Below are 27,870 nucleotides of genomic sequence, written 5' to 3'. Positions count from 1 at the left end.
CCCGTCTGGATTACTGCAACTCGCTGTGGCTGGGCTCCCTGCCTGTGCCATTAAACCCCTACAACTCATCCAGAACGCCGCAGCCCGCCTGGTGTTCAACCCCTTCCCAAGTTCTCTCACGTCACCCCGCTCCTCCGCTCCCTCCACTGGCTTCCAGTTGAAGCTCGCATCCGCTACAAGACCATGGTGCTTGCCTTACGGAGCTGTGAGGGAACGGCACCTCAGTACCTTCAGGCTCTGATCAGGCCCTACACCAAACTAGGGCACTGCGTTCATCCACCTCTGGCCTGCTCGCCTCCCTACCACTGAGGAAGTACAGTTCCCGCGCAGCCCAGTCAAAACTGTTCGCTGCTCTGGCCCCCCAATGGTGGAACAAACTCCCTCACGACGCCAGGACAGCGGAGTCAATCACCATTCCGGAGACACTGAAACCCCACCTCTTTAAGGAATACCTAGGATAGGATAAAGTAATCCTTCTGACCCCCCCCCCCCCCTTAAAAGATTTAGATGCACTATTGTAAAGTGGCTGTTCCATGTCCATTTATCATAAGGTGAATGCACCAATTTGTAAGTCGCTCTGGATAAGAGCGTCTGCTAAATGACTTAAATGTAAATGTAAATGTATCTAGCAGAATGGGAAATATGGCTTCTCTGGAAAATGTTACTGCAGAGGTAGCTTTTCTGCAAATTTTGTGAATTTGTGTTGCATCTTTATTACAGTTCTCTACCTACTGTAAAACATTTAGTTTCACCTCCTCTACCCCCACCCCTTCACATTACATAGTAGTTACATTCTGTTGCTACTGTGCAGTAGAGACCATATGTTCAGGAATGTAGGAGTTGATGTCTGCCGGCGAAGATGAGAGGAGGTGAGGTGGATGAGTTTCATGGAGGATACAACTCTAAGTTCCCAGAGGAAACTAGAAGAAAGCGATAGTAAGTTATTAGTTTCCAGTTTCTGTACTAACATTCCAATTACAAACCTGCATTTAAAATTCCCTATTTTCACTGCCAACTAGAGAATACCATGGGTTATATTTACCCCTAAGTGATGTTAAATGACTTTTAAATATGTGTTACGCTAAGTTTTTTAATGTTTTATTTCTTGAATCTCCCCTGTAGTGTCAAACTGCATCTTCACGGAAATATTCCATACCAGAGTGATGTTTCTTACCTGGCACAGGTGAAGGGGATTGCAGGTGTAGGGAGTCATCCTGGATGGGTTCTGTCTCCTCCTCAGGGTCTGTTGTCAGAATCTAACCAATGCAAAAGTAATTATCAGATTCAATCCACATTAATACTATTTCTGATCATTAGCCGGTGAGTCTAGACTTTTCTGTACCTGTATCCTATAACTTAGCCTATATGTAAACGATTATTAATGGCATCACTTTCATATTGGTAAATATTTGGCTTCACAGTACCTGTCTGACTGCGCTTAGACTGGTCAGTGTTCCAAGGCTGCTGCTGTCAGTGACAATCATGGCTTGGGACAGTAGGCTGGACGGAGGGTAGGGAAACATATCGGACTTGCTGTACACTGCAATGGAGAAATTGAGAGCAGGTGCAGAGATACTTTATGAAACCCTTGTTAGTTCTAGCTGTTCTATTATGTCACTTATTCCTTGTTTCATACATGTATTTATGTCAACAGGGCAAATGAATGAATAACATGCTGCCACTGTGGCCTTACTGTGACATGGAAGCCCTGTCATGGTTGCCATGAAAGGACTGTGGCCCATATGATTCTGAAACTGCTGTGTGAGTTGCTGCTGGAAAGAGATTGGCTGAAGGGTGGTGAACCCGCCTCCCATGTTGTTGATGACAGGTACTGTTTGACCTGTTGACCAACATAGGCCAGGAAAACATGGATTAGGCTCCTTTGTAAATGTCAATTAAAGTTGATATCTGACAGTTTTCTGATCATCACTAGAAAAGGAAACGATACACTACAGTGGATGTATTTTGAAATTATCATTTGATAATATGCACAGACTTAGAGCCATTTGAGAGGAGGGTACAATGTGTAGGATGTGTATTTACAGTTGAAGTTGGAAGTTTACATACACCTTAGCCAAATACATTTAAACTCAGTTTTTCACAATTCCTGACATTTGATCCTAGTAAAAAATTCCCTGTTTTTGGTCAGTTAGGATCACCACTTTATTTTAAGAATGTGAAATGTCAGAATAATAGAAGAGAGAATGATTTATTTCAGCTTTTATTTCTTTCATCACATCCCCAGTGGGTCAGAAGTTTACATACACTCAATTAGTATTTGGTAGCATTGCCTTTAAATTGTTTAACTTGGGTCAAACGTTTCGGGTAGCCTTCCACAAGCTTCCCACAATAAGTTGGGTGAAGTTTGGCCCATTCCTCCTGACAGAGCTGGTGTAACTGAGTCAGGTTTGTAGGCCTCCTTGCGCGCACACGCTTTTCAGTTCTGCCCACAAATTTTCTATGGGATTGAGGTCAGGGCTTTGTGATGTCCACTCCAATACCTTGACTTTGTTGTCCTTAAGCCATTTTGCCAAAACTTTGGAAGTATGCTTGGGGTCATTGTCCATTTGGAAGACCCATTTGCGACCAAGCTTTAACTTCCTGACTAATGTCTTGAGATGTTGCTTCAATATATCCACATCATTTTCTTTCCTCATGATGCCATCTATTTTGTGAAGTGCACCAGTTCCTCCTGCATCAAAGCACCCCCACAACATGATGCTGCCACCCCCGCTTTTCACAGTTGGGATGGTATTCTTCGGCTTGCAAGCCTCCCCCTTTGTCCTCTAAACATAACGATGGTCATTATGGCCAAAACAGTCCTATTTTTGTTTCATCAGACCAGAGGACATTTCTCCAAAAAGTACGATCTTTGTCCCCATGTGCAGTTGCAAACCGTAGTCTGTTTTTTTTATGGCGGTTATGGAGCAGTGGCTTCTTCCTTGYTGAGCAGCCTTTCAGGTTATGTCGATATAGGACTAGTTTTACTGTGGATATAGATACTTTTGTACCTGTTTCCTCCAGTTGTTCTGGGATTGATTTGCACTTTTCGCACCAAAGTACGTTCATCTCTAGGACACAGAACGCGTCTTCTTCCTGAGCGGTATGACGGCTGCATGGTCCCATGGTGTTTATACTTGTGTACTATTGTTTGTACAGATGAACGTGATACCTTCATGCGTTTGGAAATTACTCCCAAGGATGAACCAGATTTGTCCCAAATACAATGCTTTTAGTTTTTGAAATCTTTAGAACCAACTTATTCGTTGCCATCCATTCTGAAACTAACTGCAGCTCTTTGTTAAGTGTTGCAGTGATTTCACTCGCTGTAGTAGCGTACGTGTATAGTGTTGTGTCATCCGCATACATAGGCACACTGGCTTTACTCAAAGCCAGTGGCATGTCAATAGTAAAGATTGAAAAAAGTAAAGGGCCTAGACAACTGCCCTGGGGAATTCCTGATTCTACATGAATTATGTTGAAGAGGCTTCCATTAAAGAAAACCCTCTGTGTTCTGTTAGACAGGTAACTTTTTATCCACAATATAGCAGGGGGTGTAAAGCAGACTATGATCGATAATGTCATAAGTTACCTATGAGGAGAGAGGACTCTCCCAGACTCATGGTGCTGGGCAAGGAGGCCATGACGAGTCCCTGGGGGGGAGAAGGTGAGGCAGACAGACTGTGGAGTGAGGTCAGGGTGCTTACTGGGGGCAATGGACCACCTCCTGATACCTGAGATGGGAAAGAGGGTGGTTGGCAGATAGTGACAACCACAGACATAGATTACTGTAAGGATTGAGATGCTTTGTAAACTCAAAGGTTTATGATGGATGGAAGTATTGTACGATCTTACTAGTTTTATGCGATATGGCTTTGTAATTTCACTGGCTTACATGATGATCTATCACTTGTGATGATATGGTTTGCGATCTCATTGGCTTATATTATGATGTAATAAATATGGTTTGCTCTCTCATTGGCTTATTATGATGTAATATGAGTTGTGATCACATTCGCTTATTATGATATATTGTGGTTTGTGATTGGCTTTTTATGATATAATATTATTTGTGATCACACTGGTTTGCATGATGTTGTGGTGCAGTTAATAATCTCTGTATTGTGATGCCGTGTATTGTGATTATGTGTATTGTGATGATGTGTATTGTGGTGGTGTGTATTGTGATTATGTGAACATATTTGCTGATCTCTCTGGTTTGTGAAAATGGGAGGTTGTTTGTGATCTCACTGGTTGGTGACAATGTGTGTCGGTGAGAGATATGGTTAATGATTATACAGTGCATTCGGAAAGTATTCAGACCCCTTAATATTTTTTTCACATTTTGTTACGTATACTTATTCTAGAATTGATTAAATAATTTTTTCCCCTCATCAATTTACACAAAATACCCCATATTGACAAAGCAAAAACATGTTTTTAGACATTTTAGCAAATTTGAAGATCACATTTATATAAGTATTCAGACCCTTTACTCAGTACTTTGTTGAAGCACCTTTGGCAGCGATTACAGCCTCGATTCTTCTTGGGTGTGACGCTTCAAGCTTGGCACACCTGTATTTGGGGAGTTTCTCCCATTCTTCTCTGCAGATCCTCAAGCTCTGTCAGGTTGGATGGGGAGTGTTGCTGCACAGCTATTTTCAGGTCTCACCAGAGATGTTTGATCGGTTTCAAGTCCGGGTTCTGGCTGGGCCACTCAAGGACATTCAGAGACTTTTCCCGAAGCCACTCCTGCGTTGTCTTGGCTGTGTGCTTAGGGTTGATGTCCTGTTGGAAGGTCAACCTTCGCCCCAGTCTGCGATCCTGAGTGCTCTGGAGCAGGTTTTCATCAATGATCTCTCTGTACATTGCTCTATTCATCTTTCCCTCGATTCTGACTAGTCTCCCAGTCCCTACCAATGAAAAACATCCCCACAGCATGATGCTGCCACCACCATGCTTCACCGTAGGGATGGTGCCAGGTTTCCTCCAGACGCGACGCTTGGTTGAATCTTGGTTTCAACAGACCAATCTTGTTTCTCATGGTTTGTGAGTCCTTTAGGTACCTTTTGGCAAACTCCAAGCGGGCTTTCATATGCCTTTTACTGAGGAGTGGTTTCTGTCTGGCCACTCTACGATAAAGGCCTGATTGGTTGAGTGCTGCAGAGATGGTTGTCCTTCTGGAAGGTTCTCCCATCTCCAGAAAGGAACTCTAGAGCTCTGTCAGAGTGACCATTGGGTTCTTGGTCACCTCCCTGACCAAGGCCCTTCTCCCCCGATTGCGCAGTTTGTCCAGTCGGCCAGAGTCTTGCTGGTTCCAAATTTCTTCCATTTAAGAATGATGGAGGCCAATGTGTTCTTGGGGACCTTCAATGCTGTAGACATTTTTTGGTACCCTTTTTCAGAGCTTTGCCTTGACACAATCCTGTCTCGGAGCTCTACAATTCCTTCGACCTCATGGCTTGGTTTTTGCTCTGACATGCACGGTCAACTGTGGGACCTTATATAGACAGGTGTGTTCCTTTCCAAATCATGTCCAATCAATTGAATTTACCACAGGTGGACTTAAAAACATCTCAAGGATGATCAATGGGAACAGGATGCACCTGAGTTCAATTTCGAGTCTCATAGCAAACTGTCTGAATACTTATGTAAATAAGGTATTTCTGTTTTTATTTTTAATACATTTTGTAAAGATTTTAAAATAACTGTTTTCGCTTTGTCATTATGGGATATTGTGTGTAGATTGAGGATTTTTGGTATTTTATCCATTTTAGAATAAGGCTATAACGTAACAAAATGTGGAAAAAGGGAAGGGGTCTGAATACTTTCCGAATGCACTGTATAATGGTAGGTGATCTCACTAGTTTGTGATAGTGTGTTTCCAGGAGTGTGTGGCTGGGCTCAAGTTGGATGGTGCTGGCCAGGCGGCCTCCCAAGCCTCGGTCTCCACTGCGACCCCTCGCTGATCCCAGACTGTCACATGGGATTTGCTGGCTGTACTTCATGCCTGGAAGAGAGGAAGAGTGTTAGGATGAGTTAGGATCAGGTGTTTCCTGGTATAAGGACATTTTGCACGCTGGCAGTCTTGGTTCTGTTCCTCTGTATCGCGGTACTAATAATAGTACATAACAGAACATCTGAGGACAACATGAATGATTAATTATGCTGTTTGTGGATTAAATTAATTAATATTTTTATTTACTTTGGTCTTAGTGAGTGATACCTTGCACAGGGCTGTGTGAGAGAGTGTGGTTGGTGGTGCTTGCTGATTGGCTGGTGTAAGGCGTATCGAGAGCCAGTTTATGGCGGAATGCCTCCTCCTTGCGGCGGTTAGCAAACCAGTTGTACACTCGTACCTCTGTCACCAGGTTAGAGCCCAGTCCAGCCAGCTGGGATGGAGACACACCCCTCTGGAGACACTCAACCCTGAGGGAGAGCCAGAAAGGCCCCAGAGAAAGAAAAACGTGTTTTAAAAGGGACACGCTAAAATGACAATGACAGCTCCTCCATTGCACTGGAACTGGGAACATTTCTTACCATTTCCATTACTTTTCATCTGACCCCTATCTCACCTGTTACACTCCTCCACTAATCCCTCTCTCTCCTCTTTACTTGGGTTCTTCTGTCGTTCATAGGCGTGGAATAGGATTTGCTGGGAGGCGGGTCCCCATTTGAACCTGTTCCTCCGTCCTTTCCTTATGTCCTCTCCCTGCTCTTCTCCGGTCCCAAGGGCATGACTGGCATTGGTAAACTCTGCATGGAAAACATGCATATTTTTGTATTGTTCATCTGCTATCGTCATATTAATATCAGTATTTACATTAGTATCAGTATTATTCAGACAGGATTGTGTTATATATATTTTTAAACATAGGGATAATTCACAGGATCTTATTATGTTACATATTGGGTAGTAACGGAATACATGTAACAGGGGTTACGTAATGGGCAATTGGGGTGGCAGGTAGCCTAGTGGTTAGAGCATTGGGCCAGTAACCGAAAGGTTGTTAGATCGAATCCCTGGTAAAGATCGAATACAAGGTTTTTACCTTATCTGTCGTTCTGCCCCTGAACAAGGCAGTTAACCCACTGTTCCTAGGCCGTCATTTTAAATAAGAATTTATTCTTAACTGACTTGCCTAGTTAAATAAAGGTTAAAAAAATATATTTAAAAAAAATAACATTCCACGGTAACGGAATTACACTTTCACATTAAAATGTATGCCAAACAAAAAACATTGATTTCAAAGTTTAACAAACCATTCAACTCTATACACAAGGACTACTTTGAACAATGTACACAGACAATTGAACAAAAACACATTTACTAGAAGAAGTGTGCAGATGCAAAGTTTGTTTGGTAACAGAATTACGGTAAAATCTCCCTCAGTTTTTATGCGTTCACGTTTACCAAAAACKGTAAAATATCTGCCCCGAATTAAGATTCAAAGATGGCTTCAAAAAGAACTGGGTGTCAGCTATGACATGGCACCTTGAGTTTGAAAAACAAATATTTTGGTTATTGAACTACAGTAAGTGAAGTGGTTTTACATCTGGCAATGGAATTATGGTAAGGGAATTCAGGGCCTTTTGGGGGCCCTAAGTGAAATTGCGTGCCCGGTTGGTAATTCGACCATGATTACTACAAGTTTAGATAGCTGAGTATACAAATTTACCAATCTAAAATGTTGTTGCTGACATGCCAGTGTTCATTTTGTAACCAATAAATGACGAAAAATACTCGTCAATGACCTATTCCTGAAGCCCTGGAAAAACCTTTATTTAACTAGGCAAGTCAGTTAAAAACTAATTCTCTTTTACAATGACGGCCTAAAAAAAATACATAACTATTACAATTACTTGTAATTTTATGCTGAACAAAAATATAAACGCAACTTGGAACAATTTCATAGATTTTACTGAGTTACAGTTCATATGAGGAAATCAGTCAATTGAAATAAATTCATTAGGCCCTAATCTATAGATTTCGAATGACTGGGAATACAGGGCCTCAGGATCTCGTCACAGTATTTTTGTGCATTCAAATTGCCATCGATAAAATGCAGTTGTGTTCGTTGTCCATAGCTTATAGCTGCCCATACCATAACCCCACCACCACCATGGGGCACTCTGTTCACAACACTGACATCAGCAAACCGCTTGCCCACACGACGCTATGCACGTGGTCTGTTGGACGTACTGACAAATTATCTAAAATGACGTTGGAGGCGGCTTATGGTAGAGAAATTAACATAAAGTTATCTGGCAACAGCTCTGGTGGACATTCCTGCAGTCAGCATGCCAATTGCACACTCCCTCAACTTGAGACATCTTTTTTCATTGTGTTGTGTGACAAAACGTCACATTTTAGAGTGGCCTTTCATTGTCCCCAGCACAAGGTGCACCTGTGTAATGATCATGCTGTTTAATCATATTCTTGATATGCCACACCTGTCAGGTGGATAGATGATATTGGCAAAGGAGAAATGCTCACTAACTGGGATGTAAACAAATTTGTGCACAACATTTTCGAGAAATATTTTTTTTTGTGCATATGGAACATTTCTGGGATCTTTTATTTCAGCTCATGAAACATGGGACCAACACTTTACATGTTGCATTTATTTTTGTTCAGTGTAGTTGACGAAAATGGGATGAGACAATAACTCCATGTGAGACTAATGGACATTAAATTTGACATGAAGCGCCTTTTCATCTGTTTTGTCCAATCCTAAGAATGCATGCAGAATATTTCATGCAATTCTTGGCAGAATTTACATCTTTCAGTTGCACGGTCTGATTGAGCTAATCTGCCCAGCTCTCCCGCACAGCTCCCAAGCCGTCACTTCAGTCACTCATCAATCTTTTGAACTGCTGCGAAGCCAGGACACTTGACTTGTAACTAACCTCATCTAGAAACAATGTTTACTCTCTCTCTACCTTCATGTATTATTATTGACTGTATGTTTGTTTTACTCCATGTGTAACTATGTGTTGTTCTATGTGTCGAACTGCTTTGCTTTATCTTGGCCAGGTCGCAATTGTAAATGAGAACGTGTTCTCAATTTGCCTACCTGGTTAAATAAAGGTGAAATAAATAAAAAATAAATAAAAAATAAATAAATGTAGGCTACTTTTACTTTGATCACATTAGAAGCTCTATTTTCCCGTGTGCACTGCTATTCACTCATCTGTGGTCCTGCAGTCCGCAAATGCAAGTTGCGGATGTTGTTTTTTTGTGCAATTTGTTGAATAAAGTAATATTTCTGGCATTTTTGTAAAGCTCAAATGATCCCCCTTTCAAGGAAAACACTGTTATTTACACCCCTGGCGGTTATGATGGGGAGAAAATCAGAGCTGTAAATTGTTGAACCTGCAGCCAAGGCTTTATAGCAGGGATCATCAACTAGATCAGGTATTCCCAAACAGGGGTACGCGCAATGCCATCAGGGGTACGCCAAATAAAAATGTGATTCACTTTTTTTTTTTTTTTTTAAGTCTTTTTCACATTTTCATACAGTCCATTTATATTTTCCAACATGGTTATACATTTGGGTGAGTTTTTTTTCTTGCCTGAGTAGCCTCGTTTCACTRCCAAAAATAAAATGAAACCATCTAGTGTTCAGCGAAATAACAACACAATGTCAAATACAGGTAGCCTAGTCAAATAATTAACATCCAATCACATTAACCGTTACTCTCTCGCAGGAATTCCACTAACGGTCCATATGTAGCCAAACGTAGCTGTTGCTCATTCAGTTTGAAAATGGATAAATGGTTAAAAAAAAGGTACGGCCCGCGTCCATAGAGACACATACCAGCTCTACACAAGAGACACAAGTTGTTCTGTTAGCATCAGTAATTCTACATTTGTTGTTAGCCCAGCTAGCATGGACACTGACAGTTGTGAATCTGATGCAGCCGAAGAGCTACTGCCCCCTTACCCGGAAAAGCACCGAACAACAGACAGGGACGTATGGTGAGAACTACATTGATTTGGGGTTCACTTATATTGGGAGTAGTGCCTTTCCTCAGCCACAGTGTGTTATATGTGCAAAAGTACTATCTCACAACTCGATGAAAACTTTACTCTTGCGCATTTAGAAACAAAACAGGCCAATTTGGAAAATAAGCCACGGGAGTTTTTTGAGTGAGAATTAAGACTACTTTCGACTAGTAAGACGTGAATAAAAGCAACAGATACCATTAATAAGAAAGGGCTAGAAGCGTCTTATATGGTGAGCTACCGAGTGGCTAGGACAGGCAAGCCCCATACTATTGTGGAGGACTTAATTCTTCCTGCTGCTGTGGATATGGCAGTGACACTGCTGGGGGAAAAGGCCCAAAAAACTATACAGACAATGCCTTCATCAAACAATAATGTTTCAGGATGCATCAGTGACATGGCAGGAGATATTTTGAAACAATTACTGCTTCGCATACAAGCCAGTGAATTCTGTGCGTCACAGCTGGATGAGTCAACAGACGTGGCGGGCCTGGCACAGCTCCTGATATATGTCCGTTACATTTATGGGAGGTCAATTAAGGAAGACATCCTCTTCTGGAAACCAGGACAACAGGAGAGGATATTTTTAAAGTACTGGACAGCTTTGTGACATCAAATGGACTTTGGTGTTCAAGATGTGTTGGTATCTGTACTGATGGCGCAAAAGCCATGACAGGGAGACTAAGTGGAGTGGTAATGCGCATGCAAGCAGTTGCTCCAGACGCCACTTGGGTACACTGCAGCATCCACCAAGAGGCTCTCCCCGCCAAGGGAATGCCTGACAGCTTGAAAGACGTTTTGGACACTACAGTGAAAAGGGTTAACTTTGTTAAAGCAAAGCCCCTGAACTCTCGTGTATTTTCTGCACTATACAATGATATGGGCAGCGATCATTTAACGCTTTTACAACATACAGAAGTGTGCTGGTTATCAAGGAGCAAAGTATTGACACGTTTTTTTGAATTGAGAGACGAGCTTAAAGTTTTCTTTAATGACCATGATTTTCACTTGTCTGACCGCTTGCATGATGACGAGTTTCTCACACGACTGGCCTATCTGGGTGATGTTTTGTCTCCCGTGAATGATCTGAATTTAGGATTATAGGGACTTTCCGCAACTGTATTCAATGTGAGGGACAAAATTGAGGCTATGATTAAGAAGTTGGAGCTCTTCTCTGTCTGCATTAACAAGGACAACACACAGGTCTTTCCATCATTTTATGATTCTTTATGTGCAAATTAACTCAAGCTTACGGACAATGTCAAATGTGATATAGCGAAGCACCTGAGTGAGTTGGGTGCGCAATTACGCAGGTACTTTCCCAAAATGGATGACACAAACAACTGGATTCGTTATCCCTTTCATGCCCTGCCTCCAGTCCACTTACCTCCAGTCCACTCATTGGACATCCAGTCCACTCATTGTAAATAAGAATTTGTTCTTAACTGACTTTCCTAGTTAAATAAAGGTTAAATAAATAAATAAGTAAAAAATAGCGGTCGCTTATGTAGCTTATACCTGGAACCAGCCCTGACATCATGGCTCTCTGATCTGTAAGCTACTATACAGAAATGCATAATTATGGATATGAGTATCATTCTCTTCATGGTGATGTATCCTACACACTGGCTATTATTGTAATGAGCTCCGGCCCCAAACAAGACCACATTTGGTTCGTCCGGACCAGACTAAATCTTAAACAATCATAGACGTCTATGTTTCACAAGTTTGGACATCACAGTACAGCACAGTAGAGTACAATACAATACAGTACAGCACGGTAGAGAAAAGTAGATATGTTCAGTACAGTATACTGTACCCTACTCTAGTGTGCTCTACTGTACTGCACTCTGTTCTCTACTGTGCTCTACTGTACTGTGCTCGCCAAACTTGAGAAACATAGTCTATGATTTGTTCAGATTTGGTCAGGCAAGGGCGGGCTGACCAAATTTCAACTACTTTTCAACGCCCATGGACGTCCGGTGTCGGTCAGTGCTCAGTGGGTGAGGATGCTTATTACAGTAAATGGAAGGAGGGTAGGTGGTAGGTGTCATGGTAGGTGCCAGTAAGAGCCGGGAGAGGTGGCATTAACTGGAGAGAGAGAGTAGAGCGAGAGAGCGGCAGAGTGAGAGGAAGGGGTTGTCCAGACTTTTTTCACAGTCTTGTTTTGACCACGAAATGACAGAAAGAGAGAAAAAGTTATGAGCTGAACATAACAGTATGCCAGTGGAAGGGAGGACAACCATTGTGACTACTATGATTTCCCATTGTAGCCTATTCAATTTGTAACGAGTGCACTGGGAGTCGGGAAGCAAGTTCAGGGAGTGCATCATTTAATGAACAAAACAAGAAACATGATCAACCCACAGACAGGAAACTGAAACGGAAACAATAACACCTAGGGAAGGAACCAAAGGGAGTGACATATATAGGGAAGGTAATCAGGAAAGTGATGGAGTCCAGGTGAGTCTGATGATGCGCAGGTGCATGTAATGATGGTGACAGATGTGCGCCATAACGAGCAGCCTGGTGACCTAGAGCCCGGTGATTCGGGGCGGACCGGTCGAAACCTGACAAACCGGCTGAGGCTTGAGAGCCTGATGAGCTGGCCTCGGTCGAGGCACGGGAACCAGTTCACCCGCTGAGGCACGGGAACCTGTTCACCCGCTGAGGCACGGGAACCTGTTCACCCGCTGAGGCACGGGAACCTGTTCACCCGCTGAGACACGGGAGCCTATCGAGCCCGCTGAGGCACGGGAGCCTATCGAGCCCGCTGAGGCACGGGAGCCTATCGAGCCCGCTGAGGCACGGGAGCCTATCGAAACCCGCTGAGGCACGGGAGCCTATCGAGCCCGCTGAGGCACGGGAGCCTATCGAACCCGCTGAGGTATGGAAACCCATCCAGCCAGCTGAGGCAGGGGAGCCCGATAAACTGGCTGAGGCCTCCCAGGTAGCTCCGGTTCGGACCCGACATCACCTCCCACACAAAAAAATTCAAATAAAAAACACCCCATGATGCTTCCCTTTGGTGAGGCATTATTCTGTAACGAGTGCACTGGGAGTCGGGAAGCAAGTTCAGGGAGTGCATCATTTAATGAAAGAAACATGAACAACACACAGACAGAAAACTGAAACAATAACGCCTGGGGAAGGAGCCAAAGGGAGTGACATGTATAGGGAAGGTAATCAGGGAAGTGATGGAGTCCAGGTGAGTCTGATGACGCGCAGGTGAGCGTAACATGGTAACAGGCGTGCGCCATAACGAGCAGCCTGGTGACCTAGAGGCCGGAGAGGGAGCACACGTGACACAATTGCAGTAATTCCGTTAAAGATTTGGTAACAGAATTGAGTTTTAATGACTTAATAATTCATAAACAAACTATATATCAGCAAAAATACCAACTAATAGGTACCTTTACCTACCTTTACTTGCTACTTCTGTGAACTTTCATCATCTAGAAAATACCTTGGAGATATGTAGGTTTTTGGTAATGGAATCACAAGTCAATGTTTCTTTAACTTACAGAAGGCATGTAATTACGCCAAAACAAAATATAAGTGTTGATATCTGTTGGCAGGGGGCTTTACTTCAACATTATGTTTTGATTGACTAATTTCTAATACTTTTAAATATTTTTTCTGGTAGATGTTGTCTAAGACCCCCTTTACATCTGTTTGACCAGAAATCAAAGCCTTTGCTTATTCTTACATTTTAGGATGGAAAATTGTTGAAAATGTATATAGGTTTCATGTGACACCCAATTTGACATGCTCCAATGAACTTCACGTTGGTGTTCATGGCAGTGGTCCATGGGTCAGCTGTTTGTTCACCCGCACACCTGCCTGCAATTGCTAATAACCTAAATGCAACTAACAGACTATATGTGATAAAGTGAAAATCTGAGGCCCGTACCTGTCCCTAACCCGTTAGTATAGAAAATGCTCTGTAGGCAGTCAGAGACAGCAGAACACTTTTTTGACAGGGGGTGCCTGATTTAGATTTGTTTCTGCTTATAATTTCCTTAATTTTGGTAGGATATTTGTTAGTCAACTTGTCTATTATTAGATACATGCAGTTTCTCTTCTGTCATTAGGCTATATGTTGCCCTAGAAGACTAAATAAAACCTTGCTCTCCAAAATAATGTCATAGATCGATAGAATGAATGCTTCAATCTAGTTGACATCGGTGAAGTTCTCAGTCATCTCTGCTTCTTTCGCTGAGCAAAGACTTATAGGGACCAGGAAGAAAATGCAATAAATAACAACAAAAAAGCCTTTCTATGCAAAATTTCCAAATKACATCAGTTTGATCGGTTGTAAGGAAATAGAGAGCTGTGAAAATGAACCAACATGTTTCTGATAAGATTTCAGTTTGGCTTGAATGCATATTTTATGTGGTTGAGTTGTCAGCGTTTATGATGCTGATAAAGATGGCACAACCAACAGACGGTAACTAACTGCACATTCGAATTCTCTCAAGATGCTGAAAGAAAGAAAAATTTAGCCTACATTTGGTGTCATTTTACTGCAAGAAATAATGTATTCTGCAGGAGTTAATATTAAGGCTATATTAGAGGTTATAGACCTACAGTCAGTGTCCAGATTTCAGTTTCCATTTAACCCATAYGAACAGTATAGGCTACAGTTCCCTTGACGTGCCATAGGCCTATTTGAAGTCCCTATCTTGTGACTTTAGAATGCCTCACATAACATCGCCGGCACTGCTATCATCCTCTTTTACCACTTCACCAAATCTTTCCCAAACAGTCTATTTTTCTGGCCCTCCCTTCTCTTTTTCAACTCTCAATTTCACAGCTTTTATCTTATTGAGTCAAACTCAGATTGTTATTTTTGCCTCAGTGGATGAACTTTTTCTACCTGTAGCTTAATTAGGCTTATAGGCTTCACACTAACGCCATATAGCCTCAATATAGCCTATAAATTGCACAACAATTATACATTTATGTTCTGAGGTCAAAAAGGTGGGGGAGTATTCAGTGAGTATTCAATGTTTTGTATACTCAGTGTAGATTTATGGTAATTAATTGTGAATATTAATGAATGAGGTAGTCATGATTTAACAGACATACCATTCAAAAGTTTGGGGTCAGTTAGAAATGTCCTTGTTTTCCATGAAAACATACATGAAATTAGTTGCAAAATGAATAGGAAATATATTCAAGACGTTGACAAGGTTGTAAATAATTATTTTTTATTGAAATAATAATTGTGTCCTTGAAACTTTGCTTTCGTCAAAGATTCCTCCATTTGCAGCCATTACAGCCTTGCAGACCTTCGGCATTCTAGTTGTCAATTTGTTGAGGTAATCTGAAGAGATTTCACCCAATGTTTCCTGAAGCACCTCCCACAAGTTGGATTGGCTTGATGGGCACTTCTTATGTACCATACGGTCAAGCTGCTCCCACAACAGCTCAATAGGGTTGATATCCGGTGACTGTGCTGGCCACTCCATTTTAGACAGAATACCAGCCTACTGCTTCTTCCCTAAATTGWTCTTGCATAGTTTGGAGCTGTGCTTTGGGTCATTGTCCTGTTGTAGGAGGAAATTTGCTCCAATTAAGTGCCGTCCACAGGGTATGGCATGGCATTGCAAAATGGAATGATAGCCTTCCTTCTTCAAGATCCCTTTTACCTTGTACAAATTTCCCACTTTATCACCACCAAAGCACCCCCAGACCATCACATTGCCTCCACCATGCTTGACTGATGGCGTCAAGCACTCCTCCAGCATCTTTTCATTTTTTCTGCGTCTCACGAATGTTCTTCTTTTGATCCCGAACACCTCAAACTTAGATGCGTCTGTCCTTAACACTTTTTTCCAATCTTCCTCTGTCCAGTGTCTGTGTTMTTTTGCCCATCTTAATCTTTTATTTTTATTGGCCAATCTGAGATATTGCTTTTTCTTTCCAACTCTGCCTAGAAGGCCAGCATCTCGGAGTCGCCTCTTCACTGTTGACATTGAGACTGGTGTTTTGCGGGTACTATTTAATGAAGCTGCCAGTTGAGGACTTTCTCATATGAGACAATCTAATGTACTTGTCCTCTTGCTCAGTTGTGCATCGGGACCTCCCACTACTCTTTCTATTCTGGTTAGAGCCAGTTTGCTCTGTTCTGTGAAGGGAGTAGTACGAGATCTTCAGTTTCTTGGCAATTTCTTGCATGGAACAGCCTTCATTTCTCAGAACAAGAATAGACTGACGAGTATCAGAAGAACGTTCTTTGTTTCTGGCCATTTTGAGCCTGTAATCGAACCCACAAATGTTGATGCTCCAGATACTCAACTAGTCTAAAGGACAGTTTTATTGCTATTTTAATCAGAACAACCGTTTTCAGCTGTGCTAACATAATTGCGAAAGGGTTTTCTAATGATCAATTAGCCTTTTAAAATGATAAACTTGGATTAGCTAACACAACGTGCCATTGGAACACAGAAGTGGGAACACAGAAGTGATGGTTGCTGATAATGGGCCTCTGTATACCTATGTAGATATTCCATAAAGAATCTGCCGTTTCCAGCTACAATAGTCATTTACAACATTAACAAAGTCTATACTGTATTTCTGATCAATTTGATGTTATTTTAATGGATGAAATTTTTGGCTTTTCTTTCAAAAACAAGGAAATTTCTAAGTGACCCCAAACTTTTGAACGGTAGTGTAAATGTTACACTTAGAGAGTCCATACTGTAATGTCATATTTTTTTTAAATTTTATTTTAAAAATAAAAAAAATCTTCTAAGGGGTGGATCAGCTGAATATTGCGGAAAGAATGTTGCTTCCATCAATGTAATTGTCTGCATCATTTCCAATCCCCCATATATTTGTTTGGGTAAATATATCCAAACACGCATGCATACATATACACATATATACATACACATACATATATAGACATACTTTTTAAAAGAATATACCTTTATTATTATTCCCCGCAAACCCTACCACCGATCCCCCAATTGGAATAAACTAATAAACACTTCGGCTTTTACTTTCAATTTATACCTTTTATACACATTTTACAGACACAGGGTTCTGCCGACTATTAGTGGCTCAGTTTGCTAAGTGACTGTTTCTCACACCGGAGACCCGAGTTCGTAACCGGGTCCTGACATCCATCCAGTTTGATTTCTATTTGTAACTGTGCTATTTCACAAAAGTTCCGACCTATATACATTTTACAGATCCCGTATGTTTTACATTGTTTATCTTGTTATTAGTCCCACCCTTCAGCTCCATTCAACACCTCCCATCTATCTCTCAACATCATCCATTTCGGATTTCTATTTGCCATATATCTTTCAACTGTGCTGTGATGCTTCACAAAAGAATTGAACCTTTCTATTCTCATAGCTTTTACAGATTGTAAATTAAAAAKAAACATTTTTGCTAAAATAATTATTATATTATTGATTGATTGACTATGGCTTTTCAAATCGCCCAGTATTGCTATCTGTAGCGTTAGTTGTAGGCAAATGTTGAAATTCTTCAGCCATTCCTGGACCTGTGACCAAAAACGAGCTACATATGGACAATACCAAAATAAATGATCTAATGACTCTGCCTCCTCACAGCAGAATCTGCAGAGCTGGGAATATTGTATCCCCCATATATATAACATTCTATTAGTTGCAAGAATTTTGTATAGTAATTTAAATTGAAAAATTCCAAGTTTTGAATCCGGCGTTGTTTTGCGTATCAATTCATAAACCATGTGCCATGGAATGGGTACATCGAAAATCTCTTCCCAACTATTTTGCAATTTATAATGCACAGCTGTCAGTTTTTTGGTCCTTAAATGAAATTGGTATATGTTTTTATTTATCACACTTTTCTTTAACCATTTATGTTCTTTAATACAGGGCCGACATACAAGTTCCTTACTTTTTCCCCTTCTACTTGCCTCTTCCATTTTTGTGGTAATGCTGCAATTAATTGGTTGTAATTTTGGGTAGAGCAGACATTTCCATATGTCTGTGTTAGCTGCATGTGTGACATAACTCCACCAGTCCTATTTATGATATCATTCACAAAAATTATACCTTTTTTTTYYTTTTYYTTTYSRAAAAWWMMRKTTTTTTTATCAATTAGTATATTTGAATTTAACCACAATATTTGTTGTATTATTTGTTCTGTCTTTTCAGGTGGATTAAACTGAAATTCCAACCAACTTTTTAAGGCTTGTTTAAAAAATAAAGATATTTTGGAGATGATTTCCTTTTCAAACAACCGAAAGTGAGCAGGTGTAATCTGAATAAAGGGGAAAAGGCCCTTCTTGAACATAGGATGAGACATTCGTACCAATTTACTAGAGAACCAGTTTGGATTTAAGTATAACTTTTGTATGACTGATGCCTTTAGTGAGAGGTCTAATGCTTTAATATTTAATCATTTTTGCCCTCCGAACTCATATTCGTTATATAAATAGGCCCTTTTAATTTTATCTGGCTTGCTGTTCCAAATAAAATGTAATATTTTTTGTTCATATAATTTAAAAAGCAGGTCACTAGGTGTAGGCAAAACCATAAGCAAATAGGTAAACTGTGATATGACTAAAGAGTTAATCAGGGCGATTTTTCCACAAATAGACAGGTATTTTTCTTTCCATGGTAGCAAGATCTTATCTATTTTTTGCTAACTTTCTATAAAAATGTATTGGAGTGAGATAATTTCTTTCTTTTGGGATTTGTGTACCAAGTATGTCCACATCTCCGTCAGACCATTTAATTGGTAAACTACATGGTAATGTAAAATTTGCATTATTTAGTGATCCAATACGTAATACACTAATCATAATTTGGTTTTAATCCAGAGAGGATAGCAAAAGTATCTAGATCCTCTATGAGGCAGTCGAGAGACTCTAATTGTGGTTTTAAAAGAAAACATGAATCATCAGCGTACAATGACACCTTAGTTTTTAAGCCACGGATTTCTAATCCCTTAATATTATTGTTTGATCTAATCTTAACAGCTAACATTTCGATGGCAATAATAAATAGATATGCCGATAGTGGACAACCTTGTTTAACTCCTCTAGATAGTTTAAAACTTTCTGAGATGTAGCCATTATTTACTATTTTACACCTAGGGTTACTATACATAACTTTAACCCATTTTATAAGAGATTCCCCAAAATTGAAATATTCTAGGCATTTATATATAAACTCCAGTCGTACTTTATCAAAAGCCTTTTCAAAATTCGCTATGAAAACCAGGCCTGGTGTCCCCGATATTTCATAATATTCTATTGTTTCCAGTACTTGTCTTATATTATCTCCAATGTATCGTCCATGTAAAAAACCTGTCTGATTAGGATGAATAATATCTGACAATAGTTTTTTCATTCTATGCGCCAAGCATTTTGCTAGGAATTTTGCATCACAACACTGAAGTTTAAGAGGTCTCCAATTTTTTAAATGGACTGGATCTTTTATATATACCACTTGAGTACTGTTTCAGTAATAATTATATCAGACCTTCTTGTTGCGTGTCTGATAATCTACCATTTATATAGGAGTGGTTAAAACATGCTAATTGTCCTTTGAGTATATMAAAAAAAGTTTTGTAAACTTCCACTGGTATGCCATCCAGCCCTGGAGTTTTCCCAGCCTTAAAGGCCCCAATTGCATCAAACAGTTCCTCCTCTGTAATTTGGCCTTCACATGAGTCTTTCTGTACAGATGTTAATTTTACATTATTATTAGGAAACAAATCCATACAATTAGTTTCAGTTAGTGGAGATGGAGGAGCCTGAAACAAAAACATATTCTTAAAGTACTTTACTTCCTCTTTCAAAATATCATTTGGTGAATCATGYGTGACTCCATCATTTGTAACAAGTTTTAATAAAACAATTTTGGTAGCATTTCTATACTGAAGATTGAAAAAGAATTTGGTGCATTTTTCCCCATATTCCATCCAGTTCGCTTTATTTTTTATAATATATTACACTGGATCTTTCTTGAATAAGTTCCTCCATTTCTTTTAGTTTTTCCTATAACTTATTCTGTGCCTCTGTGGTACCATTTTTATTGCTATCTAACTGTACTGTTAGTCCTTCAATATCCTTTGTTAATATGGACTCTTTTGATCTAAATTGCTTTTGTTTTATAGATGAGTACTGAATTGCATGGCCTCTAAAGGCACACTTAAAAGTGTCCCATACTATACGGAGATCTGCTGTACCTATGTTATGTCTGGAAAAAGTCAGTTATAAATTCTTCTGTCCTAGTTCTAAACAATTTATCATCTAGTAGGCTTTGATTAAATTTCCAATATCCTAGCCCACGTGGAAATTCTGTAAGAGTAATATATATGCCAATTATGTGATGATCCGACTGCATTCTGTCCCCTATCAACACTTTTTAAACGTTTGGTGCCAGAGAGAATGGCATAAGAAAGTAGTCAAGACGACTAGCTTGATTAAGCCTCCGCCATGTATATCTCACTAGGTCAGGGTATTTAAGTCTCCATATATCCACTAATTCCAATATATCCATGACATTCATGATTTCCTTAAGTGCCTGAGGGTGATAGTTTGTAGTGTGATTTCCTTTCCGGTCCATAAGGTATTTAAGACCGTGTTAAAATCTCCCACCATAATAATAGAGTCTGGTGTTGCTTGTAGAGTTGATCAATTCTTATATATATTTTCAAAGAAGCTTGGATCATCATTATTCGGACCGTATAGGTTAATAAGCTGTTAACAATCTGTTTATTGTCCAATAACATATTTAAAATAATCCATCTACCTTGAGGATCTGTTTGGACAATTTGCACATTTAGATCAAAATGATTGTTAATTAAAACCATCACCCCTTTTGAATTTCTTTGCCCATGGGAGAAATATATTTCGCCCCCCCCAGTTCTTTTTCCACAAAACTTCATCTAAAACTGTTKAATGGGTTTCYTGTARACAATAGATATTATATTCCTTCTCTTTTAGCCAGGTAAATACTGATCGTCTTTTCTTATTATCTGCTAGGCCATTACAATTGTAACTGGCTATRCTTATTTCACCACTTACCATAATRAGACACAACTTTCAATTATTTTTATCAAAATATATGTTTGTAAACGTACCATTAAAAAGTAACATGATGATTGAGTGTCTATATAGCTGTACCATGATATTTGCATTGCTACTAAGTAAGCCTCCAATTGGTCCCTACTATTCCACCCGCTAAAAGCCCCCCTCATCCCGAGTTGGGTTGTCATCCCAATGCCCGGCAGACCACCCTCGACCCCCTGTATCCCATAGCCCTGAACCGACTGGGATCCATCCTTTGAAAAGAGCACACAGTGCCATTTACCGAATTGAAGTAGATCAACTGCCAAATGCATTTCCATCGCCCTCACCTCGATTTGTATTATATATAGCTGTGGATCATCCTCTATTGTCCCTAACAACTTTTACTCCTTCGCAACAGTTGTGGGATACACACATACACCCACACACACTCAACCCTTACCCCCCACACAACCATAAGCTCACACTCTCAACAATTGCACCATCCCAGAGCCCAACTCAAGATAGGTCTTGATTTACAAATGCACTTACAGTTGCAGCTGCATGAGAAGGGCTGCAAGACCGCGCAAATTGAGAGATTTTGAGAGGGCAGAAATTGAGAGATTTTATTAACCATTGTCACATCCTAGATGATGGAGGTCAAATGTAGACCTTTTCCCTGAAACACCCACAATACGGTCACCCGTATTGACCATATTCCCAAGCATCTCCATGCAGTCAGACTTTGATTTTGTGCCACCAGGGTCACAATAATATACCTCCTCTCTGAATGTCTGAGTGTGACCCCCTCCCCATGGGTTACTGCAGCTAGTGGTTGCCAGCACTGTTGCCAGCACTGCCACTGCCTGGGTGGGGGCACCCCACCGGAATCCCCACCGGCTAGGTACAAGGTCGTCAAGGTTCTCATTAGCAGCTTTGAGAATTTCCTATAATTTCCTGTAATGTCATATTGCAGTACAGGCAGGGTCAGCTTATCAGCTGGCCAAATACTCACGCTGGCTAATCTTGCCCTGCTTCCTGACATACCAGCTGTATAGAGCAGCCCGTTTCTGGTTCTTCATGGGTGTGCCTTTGTTGAGGTGTTGGGAGAGATGGGACTGGTTGAGGCCTGTGGACTCGACCACCTCTCTCTGGGGGAGGTTATGCTGCTGCATGTAGCTCTTCACCAGTTTTGCCACATGCCATGGATCCTCCCTATCACACACAGACACATACACACACAGACAAAACACATAAGGTGTTGGCAAGAGATAAGGGGACGCACAGTAGGGCAAAGTCCAGCTCTCTCCGGTCACTTGAAATAATACCCAGAAACATAGCCTACTTGCTGTGACACAATAGTGAGCAATAGTACATAACATAGCTATTATGTATATTAAATGTTAAAATATACAAAAGCTTTATCTATGTTTGATACATTTTGATACTAAGGCATGATTGGTCAAGTTCTGTGTTTTCATGCTAATTGTTGTACAATTGCCAACTTTAAGTTACATACAATGAGCAGTTATACTATAATCTGAGGTATTTGTTGTAGTTTGAAATGTGGTGAAAATGAAATGGCCTTCCAAGTTGTAGTAAATATTGACTAACATCTGTTCACACACACACACACACACACACACACACACACACACACACACACACACACACACACAGCACACACACACACGACACCACACACACACACACACACACACACACACACACACACACACACACACACACACACACACACACACACACACACAACACACACACACACACACACACACACACAATACACAGTCTTGTACAGCTAACCTTGTGGGGACATACAATTCAGTCCCATTCAAAATCCTATTTTCGCCTAACCCCTAACTAACCCTAAACTAACCCTAACCCTAACCTAACCCTAACCCAAAAACCTAAACTTTATCCTAACCTAAACCTAACCCTAGCTCCTAACCCTAACCCTACAACTAACCCTAGCTCTAACCTTAATATTTAACTTAATTCTAACCCTAACACTAATTCTAACCTTAACCTAAACCACCTAGAAATAGCATTTGACCTTGTGGGGACTAACAAAATGTCCCCAGCTGGTCAACTTTTTGTTCGTATATATTCCTGTAGGACTTCTGGTCCCCACAAGAATAGTTAAACACGTCCACACAACACAACACATACACACACACACACACACACACAACACACAACCTACACACACACACCAACACACACACACACACCCACACACCACACACACACACACACACACAACACACACAACACACACACACATCATCACACAGTAAGTCACACACACACACAGCACATTTCTGTTCATCTTAACCCATGCATGTAGTTCATTCAGCGATAGAAATGGCCAGAGAATAATGCTGGGTAATTAGTAATCAGGAAAGGAGGAACCCTCCCTTTAAATCCACCTCAGAGGCGAGACAGATCTCACAAAGAGGAAGAGGGGCAGGAGAATGAGGGAGGAAGGGGGGAGTGGGAGCAGGAAAATTGAGGGAGGGAATGGGGGCAGGAGAATTGAGGGAGGAAGCGGGAGTGGGGCAGGACGAATGAGGGAGGAAGTGAGAAGTGGAGCAGAAGAAATGAGGGAGGAAGTTGAGGAGTGGAGCGGAGAATGAGGGAGGGAGTGGAGTAGGAGAATGAGGAGGAAGGGGGGAGTGGAGCAGGAGAATGAGGGAGGAAGGGGGAGTGGAGCAGGAGAATGAGGGAGGAAAGGGGGGAGTGGGGGGCAGGAGAATGAGAGAGGAACGGGGGAGTGGGGCAAGAGAATGAGGGAGGAAGGGGGGAGTGGAGCAGGAGAATGAGGGCAGGAAGGGGGGAGTGGAGCAGGAGAATGAGGGAGGAAGGGGGGAGTGGAGCAGGAGAATGAGGGAGGAAGGGGGGAGTGGGGGGCAGGAGAATGAGAGGGAAGGGGGGAGTGGGGCAAGAAGAATGAGGGAGGAAGGGGGGGGTGGAGCAGGAGAATGAGGGAGGAAGGGGGGAGTGGAGCAGGAGAGATGGGAGGAAGGGGGGAGTGGGGGCAGGAGAATGAGAGAGGAAGGGGGGAGTTGGGGCAGAGAAATGAGGGAGGAAGGGGGAGTGGAGCAGGCCAATGAGGGAGGAAGTGGGGAGTGGGCGCAGGAGAAATGAGGGAGGAAGTGGGGAGTGGGGGCAGGAGAATGACGGAGGAAGTGGGGAGTGGAGTAGGCAAATGAGGGAGGAAGTGGGGAGTGGGGGGCAGGAGAATGAGGGAGGAAGTGGGGAGTGGGGGCAGGAGAATGAGGAGGAAGTGGAGTGTGGGGGCCAGGAGAATGAGGGAAGGAAGTGGGGAGTGGGGCAGGAGATGAGGGAGAAAAGTGGGGAGTGGGGGCAGGATAATGAGGGAGGAAGTGGGGAGTAGAGCAGGAGAATGAGGAGGGTGTGGAGTAGGAGAATGAGGGAGGAAGGGGGGAGTGGAGCAGGAGAATGAGGTAGGAAGTGGGAGAGTGAAACAGGAGAATGAGGGAGGAAGGGGGGAGTGGAGGCAGGAGAATGAGAGGAAGGGGGAGTGGAGCAGGAGAATGAGGGAGGAAGGGCGAGTGGGGCAGGAGAATGAGGGAGGAAGGGTGGAGTGAAGCAGGAGCATGAGGGAGTAAGGGGGGATTGGGGGACCAAATTTGATAAAGACCAAGAACAACTCACATATTTGTACTCTTTTCTTGGTGAGAAAACATCAGGAAAAGATAGCAGAAAAGAAAGAGAATGGAAAACGGAATCAAGTAACCACCCTAAAATGTATTTGTTTTTAAATAATTTTTAACAAATGAGTGGGACATTGTTTTGAGAAATGAAAGCTTGTGTGAGAGAATAAAACCACAGCAAAGGGATGTGGCAATTGTGTTGTTGTATTAATAGTTGAGGTTTGATGAAATGAAGAGATTGATGTGTATGTTGTTAAGGAGAGGATAGGGTGGAGGGCAGAGGGCAGAGATTTGGGAGCTACTTACTGCAGCAGTTGGTCGACCAGAGCCCTCTGTCTGGCTGCCTCCTCTGAGGGTAGTGCCTCCAGCTCCTGGAATATTGGTGGTGGAAAATCMATTTCTCCCTCCTCCGAACTCTCTCCATCTCCCCTGTCCCCCTTCTCTGCTCCAGGGGTGACCCTCTCTTGCTCCAGTTCTTCCAGTGCTTGGACCAGGACCTCCCGGGACAGTCCAGAGCCCAGCAGTGCCCAGATAAGCTCATTCTGGAGATTAGTCAGACGCCCAGGGCCCCATTTCCTCTCCTCTCCCTCCATTACACTGTTGTCTAAACCTTACCTCACTAGCACAACACACAGACTACGCAGGCCACAGGTCACAAACATACACATATTCACACACTAAGACACACTGCAGTCAAGCGCTTACACAAAAGACGAAGAATTGTGGCTTTTGGAGTCATTACCTTTCTGTCTTTCTTCAGTTCAGGAAAATACAAAGTTTGCTTTCATTTCATTTTCCCCAGTTCGATTTTCTTCTCGTCTCGTTCTGAGCTGTCTGGTTTAAGCCCTCCACCTGCTGTTAAGCTTTCAAATGCATTTWAAAAAATCTTCCTCCCCCTTACTCCCCATGTGCTCTCTTTGAACTTTGTCCCCATCTCCCTCCATTCCTAAAAGTGAGCAAAGTGCAGTCAAAAACTCTAAATGAAAATAAACTTTTCCTGTCACATGCACATTCTTTCAGGTTCCTTCCTGTATAACACACATAGATGAAAGGTTAAAAAAAGAATACAACCATTACAAATTATAATGTTAATTTTTTCAATATATTCAAAATTAACACAATTCTTTATGACACTTATAGATATTCATTTTAGGATTCAAAAAGGATGACAGCAAAATGAATATTTGGCCTGCCTTGATGTAATTTATGGCTGGTTACACTATACTATACTATTTCAAATAAATTGTAATGTAAAGGCCCAATGGAATGGATGTTGTAGCTTAACGTTTATCATGAACACCTGATAGGTGTCTTTTGAGACATGTTAGGAATGAATTGGACAGAGGAATGAAAGTAGGTGTTGTACTGCACAGCACTAGAGAGCACTACTGTGTCATCTTAGACAGATGAGGTCTGATTGACGCAGCTTTTAGATGACATACATCTACTGTATTATCCGTCATGATTTTGTATAACTTTATGCTTACTTCTGAATCAGTAATACTTAAGAACCYCTGCAGGTGGCATTGTAGCTATGCTGTATTGGTAGTGTTGCTTTCAGTGTGGATTCAACTCCAATAACTCTCTCCTCTCTCCTTCTCTCTCCCTCCCCCTCTCTTACCTTATGCCTTCCTCCGGTTCAGCCTATCACCTGCCTTTTTGTGTTGAGCTCTCTCTCCTCACCCGCCCTACCCTAGGGAAGATGGCATTGTACAGTATTTGAAAGGGGGGAAACTCTGAGAAACAGGGCTCCCTCTATCTTTCTGACCAGTAATTAAGTCCCATTGTGCCTTAGTTTGCACTGTTCAGAGGACAGCCTAGCGAGGGAAACAGGGGGCATGGTAGTGTGGCTTGTACTGCATTTAAATCCCATACAGTGTATTATATGACACATTCTAGCATACATTTGGTGTGAGAAAGTAAATATGCAGTTATGTAATTTTTGTATTATATAAAACAAGTGTGCTGTCTTAATATGTAACCTACTGTAATTTCTGTTTCTAGAAATAAAGAACCACAGAACCAGTTTACACGTTCTTTACTTGAAAAGGGAACAGAGCTACTGTTTTCCTGTTGTCCTCCTCACAGTCTCATTAGTCAGCCAACCTCTCTCCCTATTTCTGCCCCCTCCTCTCTCAATATTGTGTCCATACCGCCCCGCCACCCCCCTCTACCCCACACGCTATTCAACCCCATTGATCATGCATGCAGAAATTTAACACACCCCTTAGTTCCTGCCCGAATAGGCCCTGTCCCACTTTTGGAGATTCCTCTGCTGAGGACAGAGGCTGTGTAGCCTACGCTGGGTGTCTCCAACAACGTCCAACAACTCACCCAGTATAAACCTCATGGACACTTCACACACAGGGTTTATCATCCAGAGCACAAACAAATAAACTGTTTCAAAACCAGTCAACAGACATGGCAATAGGAATGTAAGAAAGTTTGCTGTTTCACATATTGAGCGATATTCTCGTTCTTAATGTCATCTGGAATTAGTTTAACAGCTTGTCATGAGTGCACCCCCTAATGGAACAAGCTGCATGTGTAAAGGGGAGTTGAAGAACCAGAGGCTTGTTTGATAATACAGTAGTTATGGTTAGTCAATTTGAAGTTTTAATGCAGATTAGACTTCCCAGAGTTCCCTCAACAGTCTTTCAGAGGCATGTGAATCAATAACATTGTTTACCTTTATCACTCTAGGCATTGGTGCTAATGTATTACCATTGCTTGAATTATTAGAGTGGCTGTTCTGAGAAGCGACATTGTGATCGGCCTCCAAACGGTTAACGAGTCACATGTTGAGTCGGTGTTGGAGAGGAGATTAGGTGGAGCTGGCTTTGGGACTAATTAAATACTTAAGACCCAGCAGTGAATGAGCAAGCACACTGCCCAAAACCACTTCCTATATGAAACACAACCCTCATCAGGGGGTTATGGGGGGGGTGGTGGGTGGATCCTACCAAAGTGAGGGACTGTCTTACTGGTGCTAGTGTTAGGACTAGGCGAACCAAGGCCTGGAGACACTGACACGGAATTTAAAACTATGTGGACACTGATATGATGGTCTGTCTTTCAAAGAACAAAGAACATCAATTAGGCCTAAAAGTTTCATTTTCTCAATCCATTATTTATTT

The 27,870-nt window shown here is 41.7% G+C and overlaps 1 protein-coding gene across 1 annotated transcript; it reads right to left on the bottom strand.

Annotated features, from left to right (window-relative positions):
- Window positions 1-601: 601 nt before the first annotated feature.
- Window positions 602-25,613, bottom strand: LOC111973956 (hepatocyte nuclear factor 1-alpha). The gene is given in 11 exon segments (XM_024001426.2): window positions 602-891; window positions 893-920; window positions 1,175-1,256; window positions 1,425-1,540; window positions 1,694-1,840; window positions 3,593-3,734; window positions 5,865-6,010; window positions 6,227-6,429; window positions 6,576-6,756; window positions 22,051-22,250; window positions 25,040-25,613. Coding segments are annotated over 11 exon segments (1,623 nt in total). The 5' UTR covers window positions 25,327-25,613; the 3' UTR covers window positions 602-800.
- Between the last annotated feature and the right edge of the window lie 2,257 nt (window positions 25,614-27,870).

The sequence above is a fragment of the Salvelinus sp. IW2-2015 genome, linkage group LG15 (assembly GCF_002910315.2).
Source record: "Salvelinus sp. IW2-2015 linkage group LG15, ASM291031v2, whole genome shotgun sequence".
Lineage (NCBI taxonomy): Eukaryota > Metazoa > Chordata > Actinopteri > Salmoniformes > Salmonidae > Salvelinus > Salvelinus sp. IW2-2015.
Note: the sequence above shows the minus strand (reverse complement) of the source record. Positions and strands in the feature narration are given on the sequence as shown.